Source organism: Erigeron canadensis, chromosome 7 (assembly GCF_010389155.1).
Source record: "Erigeron canadensis isolate Cc75 chromosome 7, C_canadensis_v1, whole genome shotgun sequence".
NCBI lineage: Eukaryota > Viridiplantae > Streptophyta > Magnoliopsida > Asterales > Asteraceae > Erigeron > Erigeron canadensis.
In genome coordinates this window covers 4,672,621-4,692,506 of record NC_057767.1, presented here as the reverse complement: position 1 = coordinate 4,692,506, position 19,886 = coordinate 4,672,621, and the positions used below count along the sequence as shown (strand labels likewise).

At 33.8% G+C, this 19,886-nt stretch overlaps 1 protein-coding gene across 1 annotated transcript; it reads right to left on the bottom strand.

The window, feature by feature from the left end:
* Positions 1–13,766: 13,766 nt before the first annotated feature.
* On the bottom strand, positions 13,767–19,668 carry LOC122607869 (kinesin-like protein KIN-10C). The gene is made up of 11 exons (XM_043780939.1): positions 19,452–19,668; positions 18,553–18,733; positions 17,014–17,395; positions 16,485–16,687; positions 16,122–16,404; positions 15,489–15,676; positions 15,342–15,388; positions 15,230–15,251; positions 15,078–15,140; positions 14,471–14,509; positions 13,767–14,008 (listed from the first exon to the last, which is right to left on the bottom strand). The coding sequence occupies exons 1-11, from the start codon at positions 19,655–19,657 to the stop codon at positions 13,964–13,966; spliced, it is 1,659 nt and encodes a 552-aa protein (XP_043636874.1). The 5' UTR covers positions 19,658–19,668; the 3' UTR covers positions 13,767–13,963.
* Positions 19,669–19,886: the final 218 nt, after the last annotated feature.

Genomic DNA, 19,886 nt, shown 5'->3' with positions numbered 1-19,886 from the left:
TCTTTACATAGTTATTTGTAGAATCATCCTCAAATTTGCCACTAGGATCAGTGTATTATATACTATATTATAAAGCAAATCTATTTTTCAATTTTCAACATTCAATTTCAATAATGTACACATGATAATGCATGATGTACCATACATCAATGCCTACAACTTTCTCTCTCCTTCATAAATTATTTTATTCCTCTAATTATTTCAAAATCTTTCATCTCAAAACCGTACATCGATAAATTATAAAAATTATATGAGTGTTCTTAAAATTTCATGCTATTTCATTAGAAATGTTATTCGATTTACTTTTGACGAATTTTTAAATCTGAGGGCGGAGCCCGTATGGCTAAGGCATTTGGCTATGACACTCTATGACGTATCACCACCTATGACCTATCACCCTCACCATCTTACCGCCGCAACGCGCGGGTATTTGCCTTCGTATGTTTATAACATATGATTTGAAGCACTACAGTATAAGGAGCGAAAACTATGATAACATTATTATTATTATTATTATTATACGGGTCGCGTAAACGGGTTTCAGGTGTACAGGTTGGGTAATGGGTTTTCATCTAAAACCGGACCCGAACCGGCAAAAATTAAAATTATCTCTGTACCCAACCTTAGACTCGTATACCCGGACCCGAACACGATCCTAAAATGTCAGGTTTCAGATTTTCCCATTGGATACGGGTATTCAAATGTACCCAAACATTTAATCTGGTCATTTCACCAATTACCGGTTTACTGGTTAAGCCCTGGTTGGGCCCTCTTTGTTTGACTGCAAGCACTTAATTGCTGTATACGTGCGAAAATATATGTAAACAAGATTTTGGAATTACTATATGCAAAATCCTTAAAAATTTGAAATGCAATATCTCTATTGCTGTTTGAGATTGGTGGAGATTGGTGGAGTAGAAATGCAGCCGCCCGCATCCCACCTACCAGCCACAACCACCATGAAAACCAAATAAAAAACTAAAATCGCAAGATGTTATTTTCATTTCAGAAAACTAGAATACATGTTGAAGATCTAAGATGGTCAATGAAAATGGAAAATAGAAAACTTGTTTTTAAAATTCATGTTAAAATAATGGAAATGGTGTTTTTAATTTTCTTGAAAAAATTTTTAAGAGGGCCATGTTTGGACAATGGTTTATCTTTTTTATGTTTTTTTTTATAAAACAAATATAAAAAACAAAGAGTGTTATTTACACATGTCCTAATGTTTTTTTATTTTAGTTTTATAAAAACTGAAAGTTTTGGTTAGGTTACGATTTCATATGAAAAGTAATAGAACCAAAAATATAGATATAAAAAATCCGTGCAATGCCGTCAAAAATGAACTCGTCATGAAGGGTCGTGCGTTGCTGGTGCCATTTTGTCATGGTTTCAAGTTGGTAGGAACCTCAGGTTTCCTATAGAACTGTAAGCAATGTGGAGGAATTAATGGTATATGTGAGTGGGAGGGTGATTCTAGGATGTGTAAGTACGCTTGATAATATGGTCATTTGACCTGGACACAAGCAAAAAAAACAAGGTAATGGATATTTAGTTTGTTGAGGATGGTAGCAAGGCGCACTCTAGTTTCAGAAAAACATCTAAATATGGCGATGTTGAGTATTGAGCTGACATAAAAAAAAACTATATATGATGATGTTCAGAAAAATTGTTATCTATATAAGGTTGTGTTTGATAACACGGAATGATTTAGTGCTGAATGATTCTGAAGCATGAATGGTTCAACAATTCTGAATGAATTTGATTCTGAATGAAAATAGTATGTTTGATATCTGTTCTGAATGACTATTCTGAATGATAGAAAATTGCCATTTTAACCTTTTCTTGTATGCGATGACTGTAATAACTCTAGTAAATGAGTTCTATAACTTTTTTGTTCATATATACTACACACGCAAACAAAACATATTTAAAAACATAAAACTATAAATATCTTATGCATAAATATTTTTTTCATTAATAGTAGTTAAACTTTGCAAAACATAAGAGTATAAAACCCTTTCAAAGTTGCCAAACACAAAAACGAACAATATTTAATTTGAATTACTTGAAAATAGTTGATTAGCAATTTCATCACGTAGATTGGCCATATATTCATTGCCTTGTGAGCCCCATTCAACTCCATCCATGTCTTGTTCCTCGGCTCCCTCACGTTGTTCATCCCTAGCAAAGATGGTACTCGAGTCACATTCCTCAAAAAGTTGATCTGGAATATTCCATTTCCTTATATAGTTATGAACCGCGAAACAAGCAATCACTATATTTCTTTGAATTGGAAAAAGATAAGGAGCCATTTCTTTTAGGATCGGAAATCTTTTCTTCAAAACCCCATGTGCACGCTCAATAACATTTCTAAGTTGTGCATGAGCATGGTTGAACTTTTCTTTTTTATTTAAGGCACGACGACGACGAAAATCTGCCAACCAATACCTCGTATTACGGTATGGTGTCAAAAATCCACGAGTGTTGGTGTATGCAGCATCACAAATATAATATTTATCTATTATCAACATGTTAGTACTACAATATTGTTACATGTATAATATTAACTAGAAAAAGAGCAATACATACCTGGTGGAGGAAACGGAAATCCCGAAGTTGGATTAAATGCAACTTCTGTCAAAACTCTAGAATCATGTGCTATGCCCTCCCAACCGGCCCAAACGAATGTGAATATCATATCAAAATCACAAATTCCTAAGACATTTTGATAGCATTCACCTCTTCCTCTTCCCCTATAGCGAGTTTGTTGATCAAGAGGCACAACTGCATGTACAGCAAATGCATTATACAGCTTAATACACAAATCGGGATACATCAATGGTGCATTTTTAGTGGTTCCGCGTACTTGTTTAACTGTTTAAAAAATATACATGTACGTAAGCCATATGAATAATCTGAAACTCGGTAAAATATAGTATACTAAACGAATGCAACCTTCATCTCTATCGCCCATTCTTCTTCTGTCAAATTGAAACTCTTGGTTACTGAATCATACACATTTCCAGTCCTGTTTTTCAACTTCATCCACACATTAAACTTCCCTTTAATATAGTCAAAACGATTCTTCATTTGTCGTTGATCGGCAATAAAACCATGTTCTTTTTTTAGCGTTTCTCCAACAGTTTTCCATGCTTGCATCGTCAGGACACCACATTGTCCATTTTGGCTCGACTCATGTATACATGCTTCAAGAAAAGTTTTCTCTAAGCCTTTTTGTTTCCAACTAACCCTAGGTTTTTTTGTTTTCAAAGAATCCCCTGCTTGGTCATTTTGTTGTTTCAAACACTCTCGAACGTTATCCATAAATATATTCCTATATATGACCAAGAAGTAGATACTAGCAACCATGATTTCATGAAACATATATAAACTCAAGAGATAGATATAAACTAGCAGTCATGAAAAAATAAAACTCCTAAACAAATATAATTCTAAACAAGTATTGAATTATGCCTAACATGTAGTCATATACAAATATATGGGTTCTTTGCTACTGATGTTACACAACAGACATGAAATAAAAAAAAATAATCTCATTATCAACAATCAATAAAAATAAATAATCTGATTGAAATTTATAAATAATAATAATAATGTAGAAATCGGAGTTATAAAAATAACAATAAAAAAAATACATGTAATACATATATAAGAAGAAAATAGTGGATGAAAATAGCAAAATAATAATAATAATAATAATAATAATAATAATAATAATAATAATAATGATAAGAAAAAGAGAAGATAGATGATTACCCGGTGATTATGAATGGAGAAGATGAGAAGAGATCGAGATTATGGAACAAAGAAGATGAAGGAATAGCAAAAGACTCTCATATAGTGGTAGTTGAAGAAAGGGTATTAGGGTAAAAATTAGATAATGAATGGTTAAGAGAGATATTAGAAGGGGAACCATTCAGGGATATTTTTCCTCCCACTCAGTGTTCAGCAGATTTACCAAACAAGGGGAATGCTGACCGATTCAGCATTTGGTGCTGAACCATTCCCTTCAGCACAAATCAAACACAGCCTAAGTGTACACCCGATGGAAGAGAGTAAAAGAGTGCAAGCAAAAATTATCTTTTCATTACATCGCAATGTTAAAAAGATGAGGTAAAATCCAGATTACACTTGTAGTTCGCCAATATGAGGTAAAATGTAGATTACACAAGTCACCCTAATCGAGTCACGAGTTCAAAGCTTACAAAGGACGTACCACTCCTCTACCATGAATGGGTGTTCCCCAAACAAGTGTAGTACTGTCCGTTCTTTGAAGCAAGGAGCTAGGGGCCCTTTTAAGCTTTGTATTCATCTCGATCCACCATGATGAACTTTGTGATCTGGATTTCTACCTCAATTTGGTGTACTACAAGTATGAATCTGAGACCTAGCTAGATGACCTTTGTGACAATATAATGATCTAAAAAGACAACTTTCACCTGCACTCTATTCTTCCTATGCTGCCTTTCTTCCATATAGGGTCTACACTTCTAGACAAGATAGAGCCTTTCAGAACATCGACATATTTGTCTTTTGTCAGCCACAAAATATGCCCTTTCGTTACCTCTTGCTTGCTACCATCCTCAACATATGGGGGATATCCCTTACCTTTTTTTTTATGCTTGCTTCCTGGTTGAATGACCATTATCCAGCATACTAACACATCCGGCAAGCACTCTCCCTGTCATATATAACACTTAATTATCACTTGACATCGGTTATCTTTTCAATAGGAAACCTGAGATTCCTCTATTGATCATGCCAACTTGAAGCCGTGACAAAATGACATTAGCATGGTTCGACCTTTGATACGAGTTCATCTTGACATCAGGGTTCTTTGTTATATTCTCTTCATTAAAGCAAACATATGGATCCATAGGTTTCTCGAAACACCTAACACCTGATAAAGTTGCTTCTTCCTGATGTAGAACATCCTCTCCTCATATCCTACATCATTCATCTTGCAAAAATGAAAATCGAAGTTATGTATCCAAAATGATTAATTAATCTAATAACTAATTAATAAAATTAATTTATAAAAAATAATTAATCGTATAAAAGAGAAATTAGCAAGTTAATTAAACACTTAATTCACAATTCACAAACTAAAAATATACATGCGTGCAATACAATAAACTAAATAGGAAAAAGAAAATACTACCCTTCCAAATAAGACATTAGTTAGGTGCTATCCAAGATTCCAAGCTTTAACAAAAGCTTCAAGTGGCTAAAAAAATATAGCTAACTAGGTGGTTTATAATGCCTCGTGTTACGGGGCCGCATATATCATTTTTGAGCGTTTTCTTTTCTAAAAATAATACCACAATTGCAATATTATGACTATATTTACTCAATATAGAAGTAGCTAGTGAGAAACAAAATGGTAACAAAAAAAACCCAAGTATCAAGCTAAAGTAAAAAACTAAAAGAAAAAACATTAAAAAAAAGTCAAAAAGATATATTTAAAATGAATATGTTTAGAAGACTAAAAAGTTACAAAAGCTACAAAATAATTAAGAAATACAGAATATACATTCAAAAAAATGTTACAAAATGTGGAAAACATAAATGTTAAAGTGCAAATTATAAAAAAAAAACTAAACTACACCAAAAATTGAAAAAGGGAAGGGGAGAGGGGCAGATTTCAAACCAATGACCTATCACACGTGGCACTCATACCATCTCTTCTAGATCTTTATATGTTTTATAAATTGCAAATCAAATATATTCACAAAATTCAGATAAAAATTTAAAAAAAAAAAAAAAAAAAAAAAAAAAAAAAAAACTATTCACATACTATTGTCTTAATATAAAATATAATTGGTTCGCTCGAGGGCTCACCATAAAATTGGTGAGGACGAACCCCCATAAGAGAGAAAGAAAGAACTTTGGTACAATGCTAAATGAAAACCGATAGTCTCTATTTAAGTATTTATTGGAGAAAAGATGGGCCTTCGGATTTTTTCTCCCCTTCTCTTATCTTCCTTTTGGGCTATAGGGTCTTGGGCCAAACGTTTTGGTTCATAGTCAAATGCTTTGGCACATGGTGTAACGGAGTCCAATCCAATTTGACTCATTTTGAATTTCTAACCTTTAGTTATGACTGATATTTTATTTTGATAGCTTTTAGAGGCAGAGTTCAGCTAGTATTTCATTATTCGTCGTGTGCAACCCTAATAGATTATATATAAATGGTATTATAATTATGTTGAGATATTGTTGATATGTCCCTGCAATTCTTACAACCGAAGGAAGACCTTTATACTTTAAAAGGGAACTAAAGGAAGAAGTTTAGAGATGAAGTTTTATAACAATCTAGAAGTCTAAAAAAGAAGGCATCAAGAAGTCCGCTGGGAGGAATTATTTATTATGGATTTCCTCTGGGGTTTTTTTTCCTTTTGAAAGGCAGAGATATGCATTAATAAAATATTTGTGCAAATGGCCAGGCAAGGCCAAGAATACATATCTACATACAAGTAAAGAAAGGGAAAATTACAAACGAAACATCCAATTTGATCCGGATCTTTTATAAGAACACTAAAATAGATGAAAAAAAACTGAAAATGACCAAGAGAAAATCTCCAAAATTATGACCCGAACCACCGGTCTTCACCACTTTCCTTACCATTTGTACTTTATTCTTTCCCTTTGAAGTAATGATGGAACTGTTGCTATTACGAGAAGCGTTTCTGATACAGTTAATACATGAAGAACAGTAGTTTGCACCATTCATCAACCAAGCATTGAAAAGTTTCCAGCTCTAAAAGATTGTTCGATTAGAATCATCATTTATATTTCGTAGTCAATACGGTTGTTTCGCACTTAATTGCGTATATGTAATGTAGCCGAAAAAATCATGACATTTTACAATTAATTGCTTATTTGTATATATCACAGTCTTTTGCAGACGATATGTCCATCCATTACAATACAAAAAGCCAAACTAAATTGTGTACTACAAAGTAAAAAAATTACCATCACTATTTCTTTCCAAAGTCAACCCCTAGGTAAATGCTAGACATATATGATCGAGTTAATACTGAGCAGGACTTACTCAAACCATAACAATAATTTACTAGAAAAAAAAGGGTTTACAATGTTTTAGAATTAAATTACAAAACATGAATTGAGATTACAAATGCAAGTGAGCCAAGTCTCAGTCAACTAATCTTGCCGTTAATTTGTGACCAAATCATAAGATTACAGCTAGCTTGTTTCGTCCGTGAGTGATTTATCGTTTACATTGAGAGTTGTGGAAGCAAGCGAGGTTTGGTTTTTCCACAAGTACCAAAGTGTAGTGTGGATTGTAACATTAATCCACACAGCCATCTTGGTGTACTTTTGATTTGAACATGCATCCGATAACAATTTTAATCTTGCTTTCCAAAAAACTTGACACAAGTATGAGATCGATCTGGGAGACACTAGATGATCGAGAAGAAAAGAGGTGCTGATTGAAAACGAAACCCTCAAAACGTACACTTGCTCAGTTGCTTGCATGTTGCTGTCGTGGTGAAAATTGGAAAAATAAGAAAAGGAAAAATGGTATTTTGATGATCAATAGGAAAGAACAAAAACCTGGCATTTTGGGGAAGGAGAAGAGAGGGATAAGTTGTTTTCCTGTTGGTAAATCACATGAGAAATGAAAGAGAAAGAGAACAAAGTTGGAAGTGCTAGGTGTCTTTTTGTTATTGGTTCCACAAAATCCGTGTGTTTTTCTACTGTGTACCACGGTAAAATTGTCTAAATTGGAGATTTTTATAAAAGTAGTCCAAACTAAGTCCTACACCCTTAATTTTGTCTATCCAAGGAATTTCCCCTTTATATTATATATTGTTTGTTATGGGTAATTTCATTAATGAATTGAACGATGATGATAAAAGCCTTTTGGGTTTGTACTATGACTTTTACAGATTTTTACATATTTTTTTGATATCTAACTTTTTTTACACATGGAATTCTATTGAAATCATCATTATGTGACCACATGAATCTATAGATAAAGACAAAGATCATAGGAAAAAACTTACCAAAAACAAATGAAGAAATTAGAGAAATTGTCACTAATCGTCCTTGTGGTTTGCTCGATTCGAATTTCATCCTTGTGTTTTTTTTTATCATTGAGTGTCTCTGTAATTTTCATTTTCATTGTTAGTTATCCCTGCCACTAACAACCGTTAGTTTTCATCCGTTAAACCCCTCAAGTGCATGAGGGCATTTGCACATGAGGGCATTTTTGTCCATTTTGTAACCATAGGGACTATTTGTGATAAAAGATCTTTGAGGGACTATTTGTAATAAAAGATAAAAACTCATCATCTTCCTCCCTCTCTCACTCCCACCACCAGCCAAACTTCCAGCCACCCTCACAGCCCTAATCTTCTAAACAAACTCATTTCGTCTCTCTCTCTAAAAACCTTAATCTTTTCCTTTTTTTCTTCTATTTCTATCTCTCGCAGCCACGCACCACCGAACTACTACCACCCACGACGTTCTAGAAAGAAGAAGAGACGTTCAAGCTTTAACACAGGTCGTTATAGATCTTACCATGCTCGATTATTATGTTTTTCTTTTCGGTTTCAGCTTGAATCCGCCATAGACACCAGTTTTCACCACCTGTAGCATGTGGTCGCCAGTCAGTCAGAAGTGGTGGTCGGAGTTGTGTGGGATAATGAATCCAAAGATTTTTTTTTAATCCAATGTTTTTATTACAAATAGTCATTGTGGTTACGAACTTGATGATTATACCCTCATGTGCATTGCACATGAGGGATTTAACGGAGCAAAACTAACGGCTGTTAGTGTTACGGACGGTTGGCAATAAAAATGAAAAGTACATGGACACCTAATGATAAAAAAAAAAACACAGGGGTGAAAATGCGAATAGAGCAAACCACAGGGACGATTTGTGACAATTACTCAAGAAATTATATCTTATTATCCATATGTGAGAATAAAGACTTACCGAACATGAGTTCTATTTGTTTCGGGGTACCAAGATGGTAAAATATTGCACAATTTTCTCTTTCGCTCCATTTTCTCTTTTACCTTGCTATAATTATAGAATATTGTATCACTCTATATGTCCTTCCATTAAAAGATTGTAAATGCGTTAATTTAAGGGATTATGACATTGAAATCTAACCAACTATGACTCAATGGTTATGTAATGTAGTGACCTTTCAAATTGGTTATCTGATGTAAGTACCTTCTATTTTTGTTCTTTTAATGTATCCTACCGGGTAACATCCTATTTGTAACCAGTAATGTCACGTTGGACGTAAAAAAGAATAGGTTTTAAGGCACCGGAGTGTAACCAAATATGAGTGAATGGTTATGTAATGTAGTAACCTATGAAAGTGTTAAAATTGATGTAAGAACCTCTCTGTTTCGTTCACTCGATGTATCCTACCGGGTTACTCCGACGACTTTATACTCTGGTCATCTTCTCCGGCTAATTTCCGACACTATCTTCGGTAACAACAATTTTTTCCGGAGAGCAAATGTGAAACTGTAACTCAATGTCTAACTTCAATCCCGAACACAAATCAACACTAGATATAGATAGATGCATATATACATTTATTGATTTCAGAACACGATTCAATAATAATCATACTAAATCCTAATCCCAAATCAGATTGTGTTATGATCACCCCATCATCATTTACCATAAAGATCCGACCATCCCATCCCCACCACAATTAAGATCCAACAACTTTGGTTTACAATGGGGTAAAAGGGAGAGATTTTGACAGAGAATGACGACGGTGGTTGTCTGGGTGGCGGCTGACATTTGTTTATTTTATTGGTGGTAATCAGCGGTGACACGTATCCAAATGTAGAGACGATGGAAAAATGGTCGCACCTCTTGAATAAAACAAACAATGAGACCGCGACCACCCACTACAACCTCGTCAGAGTCTAAGACCATCCACCATCCATTTCGTCGGAGTTCATAACCCACAACCGTAACCATGACCGTACAATAGGTCAACCGGTACATGAAAAGTACAAAAATGAGAGGTTCTTACATCAGATAGCCAGTTTTAAAGATCACTACACAACATAACCATTCAGTCATAGTTGGTTACACTCTAGTGCCATAATCCCAAAGTAAACTAACATTGTTACCGGCTATCGGTATAACAGGTCAACCCATACATTAAAAGAACAAAAATGAAAGGTACTTATATCAGATAGCCAATTTGAAAGGTCACTATATTACATAACCATTGAGTCATAGTTGATTACAGTCATAATCCCTTAATTTAATGTGCCGGTATTTTGCCAAATTATATCTTATAGTGCATACATTCCCCGGTTACTTAGCATTAGGAAAGTTAAAACACTTCAAATGAAGGCATAAAGATATCAAGCCATCTTATCATTATTCAAAAAACAAAAAAATTTGTGATTTAACAATGAAAAGGATGTTTAAAAGGCCAAAAATGGAAGGCATTTATTCTAGCAACATGAGATGAAATTTTTTAAAATTATCTCTTCTCTTTTTTCTTTTTTTTTTCTTTTTATGCTTGGGCCAAAAAACTTTTGCACATAATCAAATTGTTTGGCCCATGGATCCCAATCCGATTTGACTCGTTTTGCATTTATAACGTTTAGTTATATAATGCCATTTCGGTAGCTTTTATAGTTCAATTAGTGTTTCATTACTCTCCATGTGCGACCCTAATAGGTTATATATAAATGGTCACATAATTACGTTGAGGTATTATTGATATGTTCCCACAATTGTGACAACCGAAAAATGACCTCTGAAGTTTAAGAGGGAACTCAAAGAAGAAGCTAAGAGATGAAGTTTTAAAGTAATCTCAAAGTCCAAGAAAGACATCAAGAAGTCTGCTGGGAGGAAATAGTTATTCTGGATTCCCTGTATTATTTATTTTTTTATTCTATATATTGTTTTTTATGAGTATTCCTTAATGATTTGAATGATTTGGTAGTCGATGCATATTGGGTTATGCATGACTTTTAGAATCTTGCACAATTTCTTTAACAAAATGTTAAAAGAAAGCCTTTAAGGTTGTATTTAACATGCATAAAAAATTTAGATTTTTCATATTAAAAGATCAACCTCTGAATTTAATATTAAGTGTATGCGTTTAGCAAAATCCTTTCCCTTAGTATCAAGTTTCAAACAATCTTATAGAATATTGCACATTTTTCTCTTCTATTACAGCCATTTTATAGCCATAAATCTACTACATACTTAAATAAGCGCGCATTACGTATTTCCTAAAATGCATCGTGCTTCACAAATTCACATGTCGAAGTCACTCTATAGGTCCTTTCATTAAAAGATTGCACTCTCGTTAACCCAATGTGGCGGTATTGTGCCAAATTATATCCTGCATTCATTCTATAGTTACATATATTTCCCGACTACTTAGCGTTAGGAAAGATGTAACACTTCAAATGAAGGCATAAAGATAAAGGTAAGGTTGCCACCTGCTTCTGTTTTGTAAATGTCTTAACAAACGTAGTTGACGATTGTTCACTAGATGGGACTAAAGATGATAGTTTCGTTTTTAAGACAGCGCAAAATGATAGTCGGGTCGCTATAAATATTTCCAACATCAACCGAGTGATAAAAGAAATCTAGTCATTATCATTATTCAATACAAAAAATGGTGATTTAACAATGAAAAGGATGTTTCAAGGCAAAAAATGGAAGGCAAAAAACGAAAGTTCTATTCCAATATGTGGTTTTTGTTAGGGACAGAGAAGGAGGGGAGGGGAGGGGGATTACGGGTCTTATCAACCCATATACGAGTTAACGCAATTTGGGATATTGGTTAATATGGAAAACTAAAAACTTTTGAAAGTTTTTTATAGCAACAAACTTATAGAAATGTATTTTAGTAACTAAATGGAAAATGAAAACTAACAAAAGCACTAAAACTCTTATAAAATGTTAAAAATAGTGAAAAATCGTTTGAAAAAAATGCTTAAAAATCATAACAATCTAGTTATTAATGTTACTTTGCATGAATATGTGGCTTGTGTTAAATTTTTTGTGCTACTAGTCACTTTGCATTCTGGTTCTGTATTTTTTTTTTAACATTCAAAGTATTTTTTTAACATAATTTTGGTTCTGCTACCACTCTTTTTTGCCTTTTTCAATTATTCTCAACCACTTAGTAATCCCCTGGTTATCTCAAGTTTGTCTTTGACAAGACTCGAACTCAAGACCTCCTCTAGAAAGTGGCGGCTGGTGGCCACTGGGCTATTACCCAATGGTTTACAACTAATATACATATATACACATTTAAGAGGATCTAGTCTGGTTTCAAGTCACACTTAGATTTCACAAGATGTTTGTGAGTTGGCATTAAAGTATGGGAAATAATAAATATACCATTACTTTTGATTCATCTACCATAATATACAAGTTTTATAACTAACTGTACAAATCAATAATGCATACTTGTAGTGAATACATCAAGTTTTGTTGTACAGATATCACTTCCCTTAAAGTATATCATACCTTCACTTGTATTGGAGCGTCTAAACTTCATAGGAGCCCAAGTGTGTCATTTTTGATATGTCATGAATACTGAACACATGATTCAGAAACTTACAGTAAATATTTAATATGTGAGTTATTTCTCAACCACAAAATACCTTTGCAGTAAATATTTAAGGCGCGAATCAGAATAGTCTGATTTTATTATGGAAATTGATATTCGTACCGTTTATTTTGATTAAACAATTGAAACAACAGACTATACAAGTGGAGGATGCATTTATATGATAGATCTATTAAATTACATGATACTAATATCATCTTCCTTATACTATGTGCATTTAATAAGTGTATAAAGGTACTTTCATTTATCTATATAAGAATGGATAATGACAGGATACCAATAATATTACTCCGGATATGTACAATATAAATATTTGAAAACTGCATACATACAATAAAAACTTTTTTAAGTTTGGACACCTACAATGAAACTTATATTAAAATAGGATACACTTCCAAACATATTTCTCATATTTTTCTATTAAACATGATTGGAACAAATGGAAATAGTATGAGTAATAAGTACTCTAAACTCTCATGAGTAATTTCAATGGGCATAAGGTGGGGTGGGTCAATTGTTACCCGTTTTAACAAGTAACTGCTAAAATTTACGAGGTTTACTATTTAACATGTAATATAGTCTTCTAATTTTGCTATCTCTACCAATAGCACTTGTTGTGAATAGATCATGGTAAAAAAATTTAAGTGAATGAAATGTGACTTTTACGTGAAACAAATGAATCGCTCGGGTCGAATTATATGTGGTTCAATAAATATCCAGGGTTCTACTTGATGCTTAAACGGGTCGTTATGACTCCCAAACACTTTTTTTTTGTCCATTTTGTCAATTCCATAATTAAGTGATGCGTTAAAGATTGGTACCAATGTTTATGAGGACCTTTTGGTAAATATTTGTAATGCATGTAACTATGTAAGTACATTATTTTGGCTGATATTTTAACCTTTCTGCTTGTTTTCACTATAAGTAAATACTATATTTGAAACAAAGTTATCTAAGATTTTACAAATTCGAATTTCACTAGAATTTGAAAACAGTAACACCAATTTGGTCAACCAAGGCACCAAGCCAAATCTTTCAGAAAAACCAGCTTGATTAACCTACAAACTCATACTGTTGGTCTCCTTTTTGGCTTCTATATTTTGCAGACTCTTAAACGTAAATTACAAACTCTTTTGTGGTCAAAATATAATACTCGGACACTCAAGTGTGAATTTACAGACAAATCTAATAACTCAACCCGAATTGTTTAAAAGAAACCGTTACAGGCCAACATGAGAACCATACAAGTCAAACTAATAGGTCAATTTCAATCTACAATTTCTACCACACGAACACAAATGAACACAGCATGATTACGTTCCACTTGGTTAATCAAACAGCCCTTTGGCTGTTCTTCCAAACATGTTACCAACCTGCAAAATATATTAACACGTTATTATAAATCCGAAAAACAATTAACTAGGCTTATTTGAAACCTTGTGTTCTTTTCAAACTAACTAATATTTTTTGGATAATGCTAAATCGAATAATACAGGTCGAGGTACAAGTCTTCTTTTACACCTGGGGGGAATGCACATGCAAAAGAACCAATATTTGATTTCAATGAAAAAATTCTAAAAGGGTTACTTTCATCATTGAGTGACGGGGTTCGGTTTTAAAACCCCTGCTCATGAGGACACATCAACTTCCCTAAAAGGGAGAGCTGTCCGACTTCGTGTTTGTAGTAGTGAATGTAGGACCTCATGGATTTTGTCGGCCAAAGGTCCTACTGCACATTTCTTGAGAGCAAATAAGGCGTATTACCATAGTTGTAGAGGTTGGTGAGAATTTTATAGCTATGTCACTTATCTAGAATAGTAATGGATATGGTTTACCTGCTTCGATGAAAGACCTATCTTCTCCAAATCATTCAGCTGCACCAGTAAAACATTTCAAATGTATTTTAATAATCGATGCCACCAAATAATGATAATTAATGACACTATTAATGGGTCTAGAGGCGACAAGATGTGTGCATCTGGCAGGTTGAGTAACAACCGGGGTTTGGGTTGAATCTAGTCGTTTTAAGAGTGCTGCTTAAGATGGACCTGGTCAAACTGTATGGACCCTCAAACACTGCTTTGTCCATGTTATTTAGCTGTTTCATAGGTAACTAAAATTTTGTTACAACTTACATAAACAATATAATCATAACAAAGATAAATCTGAGTTCGATTAATTTAGGAGATTGTATTTATTAAAAAGACACCATGTGCAAACGTAGACCCCTCGAAATTGACCGGTTTCGCAGTTACAGATTTACTTGAATATTTCTGATTGACCCGTTTAAGATAAAACAAAAGACACCCAAATTAATTCATTAGTAAGCCACTCGAAACTGTCACCACACAGGTGCTAATGAGAGGATTCAGATGAACATATACACACAAATAAGACTGAATTAGCACAAAATGAAGATCAGCCAAATTAGGAAGCACTTACTGATTCTAATGGGCTTGCATCTCTAAGCTCAAGTATGTAGTCAGCCATCTTTTCTCCAATTCCCTGAGAAAAAAAAAACTCAGTGTAAGGTAGTAGTTGAAGAAGAAACTCGTAGACTTTGGATGCTTGTGTTAATAGCAATTGAAAATTACCTTCAGCTGCATCAGTTCCAACCTGTTTTGAAAATTAGAAACATATGTCAGTAAAAATACAATTTAGCATACATTAAAACAGATATGAAGTAATGAGAGCATAGAAACATACTTTCCCGCTGTGTTTAGGAAGTTAACGTATTCTTGGGCAAGAGTGTTCTGCAGAATGATCTTATCGTAAGTAGGTTGTAAATTTGAAGGAAAAAAAGCCAAAGTGGAATTCTGATGATAGATATATTATTATATATATACTCCATACCTTCAAATTACAACTCATTGCTCTAAGTTTGTTGAGTGGAGTGACAGTGTTTTGAGTCTTGTCATCGATAAAAGATTGCTGCTGAGAAGTCACAGGGTCAATATTTACATTGGAGTTGATCGGAGACAGAACTTTCCTCTCTTTGAACATGGGTGTTGTCGCGTTCTCAACTTTTCGTGCATATTGTTCTGATAAAAAGAAACAGCCTCTAGTTAATATTGAAATCTCTTACTTCACATTAGTGTTTTTCCTCATGTTTTGGTTGATTCAAGTTTTTTTTATTATTACTAAAACACAGGCCAAAACACATGCATCTTATCTAAATAAAACAGGTTAACTGGGTTGAAGGGTTCAAACTTCAAACAGGTTCCATAGTGTACTTACAACCAATAGAACTTTCTAACTCATTTTTTCATCTAAAATAGATTTATTTCTAAAACGTACAAGTTTCCAAATCATATTTGATAAGCTAATCTTTTTTAAAAAAATAAAATGTTCGAATATAAGATGTATATGCCCAGCCAGGGAGCCGAAATCATGATCCATTTTGTACCGTTTAACAACCCACCTAACCTGCGCATTTTCCTGCCTCTACTACAATCAGAATATGCGAACTGCTTTTGAATATAATACCTAAAGTGTGAACTGCTTTGGGTTTTCCAGAGCTTTGGAATGTGCTATACTTCTTCATAGAGCTTACGGAACGAGGAGTTGGTGTGAGTGTTTGACTTTGATTCTTTCTCTTAGCACTTTTAGTCTTGCCTTTTGATTCAAGCCATGCACGAAGCTTTGCTTCCATGTCAACTTGAATTTCAGGAGTATTATGCTTCCGGGATGAGTGACAAAAGTTAGAGATACGGCGTGACCTTGCTGCTAAACTAACTGTATGAACAGACTGTTCATACTCTCTTGGATTCTGTTAATATGATAATATCAGTTACAAAACTTAATAAATAATACAACAGAAATCAGAAAAAAAAATTATGTGCAGCATACCAGACAAGCTACCATGAGTGCATGACTTGTTCCCCCTAGCGAATCCTGTAAAATACGTGTCAACTTGCTATCTCTAAAGGGAATTCGAGTGTTGTTGTTAAGTGCATATATAACTTGCGACAGTGCAAACAATGATTGATTGATCTTTGTACTCTCAGTAAGTCGAACACCTTCATTGCCACTCCTTTTGTTATCTTCATTGCCTAATGAAAAACATGTAGTTTCAGCAAATGTATTATATATTTAATCAAGTTGAGAAATGGATGGGGTTATTCAAAACAGGTCACGCTGAGTTAGGATGATTGCAATCACTTTTTAACTAAAATTTAAATTATATTTTCTGCAACCGGGGTTTTACAGTTTAATGGGCAACGGTTGACCCGTTAAGTTTATTGAAGATATTTTCGTATTGGATCCATTTGATGATGTTTATAGATCAAACAAAATCCAGCACATTTATCAACAGATGGGGTTAAACTGATATGTTTAATTTTTACAAAATAGAATAAGAAACAAGTTTAAAGAAAACCTGCTAAATCGATGAGATTCAGTTTCCCGATCAAAGTGCTCCCAGGACCCTCTGTAACATTAATGACTAATACCCCATGACTTCTGCTAGAGACATCATTAAGAGATGTATGTGCAACTTTTCGCCTCTGTGCGCCACGAAAGAAAGCCTGCTGGAAATCATTCATAGAATGGATTAGGACTTTGGAAAGTCCAACCGGATGAGGATGTCCATCTTTATCATCCAATATGGTAATTTCCTTTCTGTCTCTATCCAAAAGATCATAACACCTCTCTAGGTAGATCTCATAGTATGAAATTTCTACAGTTTTCTGTGTGTTCTCACACATAGAGAGGATGGTTGATGCTGCCATTGGCATTAGACCTGGCAGCTCATCACTTCCCTGCATTTCACCAATCGCTTATCAATAGATTTCATGGATATCATCACTAGTGATTTGCATACATCATGTGAAAGCTCAAAGGTAAAAAGAGTTTCAGGTTTAGAAAATATTATATATATTATAGATATTGGATATGTGGATAAAAAAGATTTAGGAGAATGAATGCATTGGGTAGCTTTCAACTGGTTCAAAGTAAAATACAACCCAACTCAACCCATTGAGAGGTAACTGGCCCGAAATTGCTACCTATATAATTAAACCTTACACGCTTCCTATACAATTCCCTTGTACATATCATGTACGCATAGTATGGGACTACAGGTAATCAATAACTAAAATAACAGTAACAATGCAAGAAATGCATCTCTAGGTGATCCTATTATTTACATCACATTCTGTTGATCCTAATGCCCTGTGTACTGCATACTTGATAGCTTCTGTTCTTTATGTTCCTTGAGTTCATTACAATCTGATTATGTCCATACATTACTTCATTTAAGAGGAAACACATATATAAGTTTTTACTTTCTGTTTCATATGTTTGAAGATAAAACTGTGGAAAAAAGCTAATTACTTTATGGTTGCAAAAATTTTCTCAACATTAAATAAATTGACGTTTAAAAGCATGTCCCAACATGTCTGTAGGAACTAGGAAGACACGGATGATCACTTTTTTCACATGTTATGCAACACAGCAACACAGAAAATATACAAATGGGACACAAAAGAGAAAACACGCGGATTTAACATGGTTATGTACTTATGTTTAGATATTCTTGGGCAGAAAATATACAAAAGTAATACATAATTGAAGCCCTATCACTAATACATATATAACTATCGAACAGTAAACATCATGGAAATCTACTGGGGTCCACCTATTTCTTTGGGTTTGCCAACTTTCAATATGGGTCGGGTATAATTCCAATCGGGTCCACTAAACAGTTCAAGAGCATACTACATTTAGTTTTTTCGTAGGTGATAATGAAATAATCTCCTGTACCTCTTTTGTTGGTTTATAATATGCATACTCACCGGAGTAAAACAACCCTTTACCCAAAAAATGATGAAATAATCTCCTCCAAATCGCAACCTCAAAAACCCTCTTAGGCTCTTAGTAATGATTAAAGGCAAAAACAATATACTTTAACACAAACCTGCATAGTAAAAGTCTTTCCGCTTCCGGTAGCCCCATAAGCAAAGACAGTAGCATTAGATCCATTCACTACTCCAGGAATTAAAGGCATCACTTCTCTTTCAAAAATTTGCCTCACATTGCTCTTACCATCATTTTCTTCTTGTCCATAAAACGAATCCACATTGTAACTTTCATTCCGACTGCACACCAATCAACACAAAAATATAGGAATAAGTGTTTGGAAACATATTCAAGAATTAGTCCAAACTCTTTTCGTATGTATCAAACTTTAAATGTGGTGTTGTGTATATCAAATTTTTTGCAAATTTTGTTATAGTGTGTGGCAAGTACTATTTGCCTACATGGAGCCAACGTGACATCTATACAAGTTGTCGCGTCAACAAAATTACCACCAGATACATACAATAACAATAATCTTAAAAAAATAAAAATGGATACACATGATAGGAACCGGTGTTACAAAAATAGGGATACAAGGCCGGATAGTCCCAAGTTCTTACTACAATTTCAATGACATCTCGAGTACTGCCTCATTGTCCAATAAACTAAGTCTGGTCAAAACTCGGTCAACCCTTGGTGTTAACTCAGTCAAAAACTGGTCTGAAGCATTTGAATATCCGTGTTAACGTTTCTTGATAAATATTCTACAGATTTATGAAGAACATGTCATACACATAGTTTCAAAAACTTATATACCAAATTCCAATCCGAGGACTCCCCCAAAAGGCCAATTAACAGTTCGAGTACCGTCTACCAAGTAATACAATCACAATAACAACATTTTATACATTTGGGCTATAATTATATACATTCCCAACCTAAATCATATACCATAATAAAAACAATAATCAAAAAGGCGAAAACTTTATCAAAAAAAAAAAGACCAAGAAAGAATACCAAGAATGTGGATCTTTAAGACACACAGAAACTTCTTCATCTGAATTTTTGGATGATGATGATATACAAGATTTAGAAGGAATCTCATTTGGCAATAGCCCACGAACCCTTATGATCACACGAACTTTTGAAGTTTCAAGATTTGTTGAATCTTTTTTTGGGGTAAAAAGATTGTTATTTGTATAATTTGTTTCAAGATTTGCCATTTTTCTTGAAATTGAATTTTTGGGAGAAAAAGAATTTGGGGTTTGAAGTGAAGAAAGGTGGGGGTTTAAATTTTGAACTGAAAGATGATATGGTGATGATGGCAACGGTTTCAAATCAATAAAGTCACCAAAACTCAAATTACTACTACCTTTATGAGAAAATATTTGAACGGTAAACAACCTCTTAATATATTCATTAATTCTTTTTTCTAATAAAACCCTGATGTTA

Bases quoted from the DNA above. Each gene is read 5' to 3' on its own strand.
- LOC122607869 (XM_043780939.1), bottom strand. From the start codon at position 19,657: ATGGCAAATCTTGAAACAAATTATACAAATAACAATCTTTTTACCCCA. The intron at 16,405-16,484 runs GTATGCTGCACA...TCATATTAACAG, and splicing joins CACTCATGGTAGCTTGTCTG to AATCCAAGAGAGTATGAACA. The intron at 15,252-15,341 runs GTATGTTTCTAT...TTTTCAAAACAG, and splicing joins TTCCTAAACACAGCGGGAAA to GTTGGAACTGATGCAGCTGA.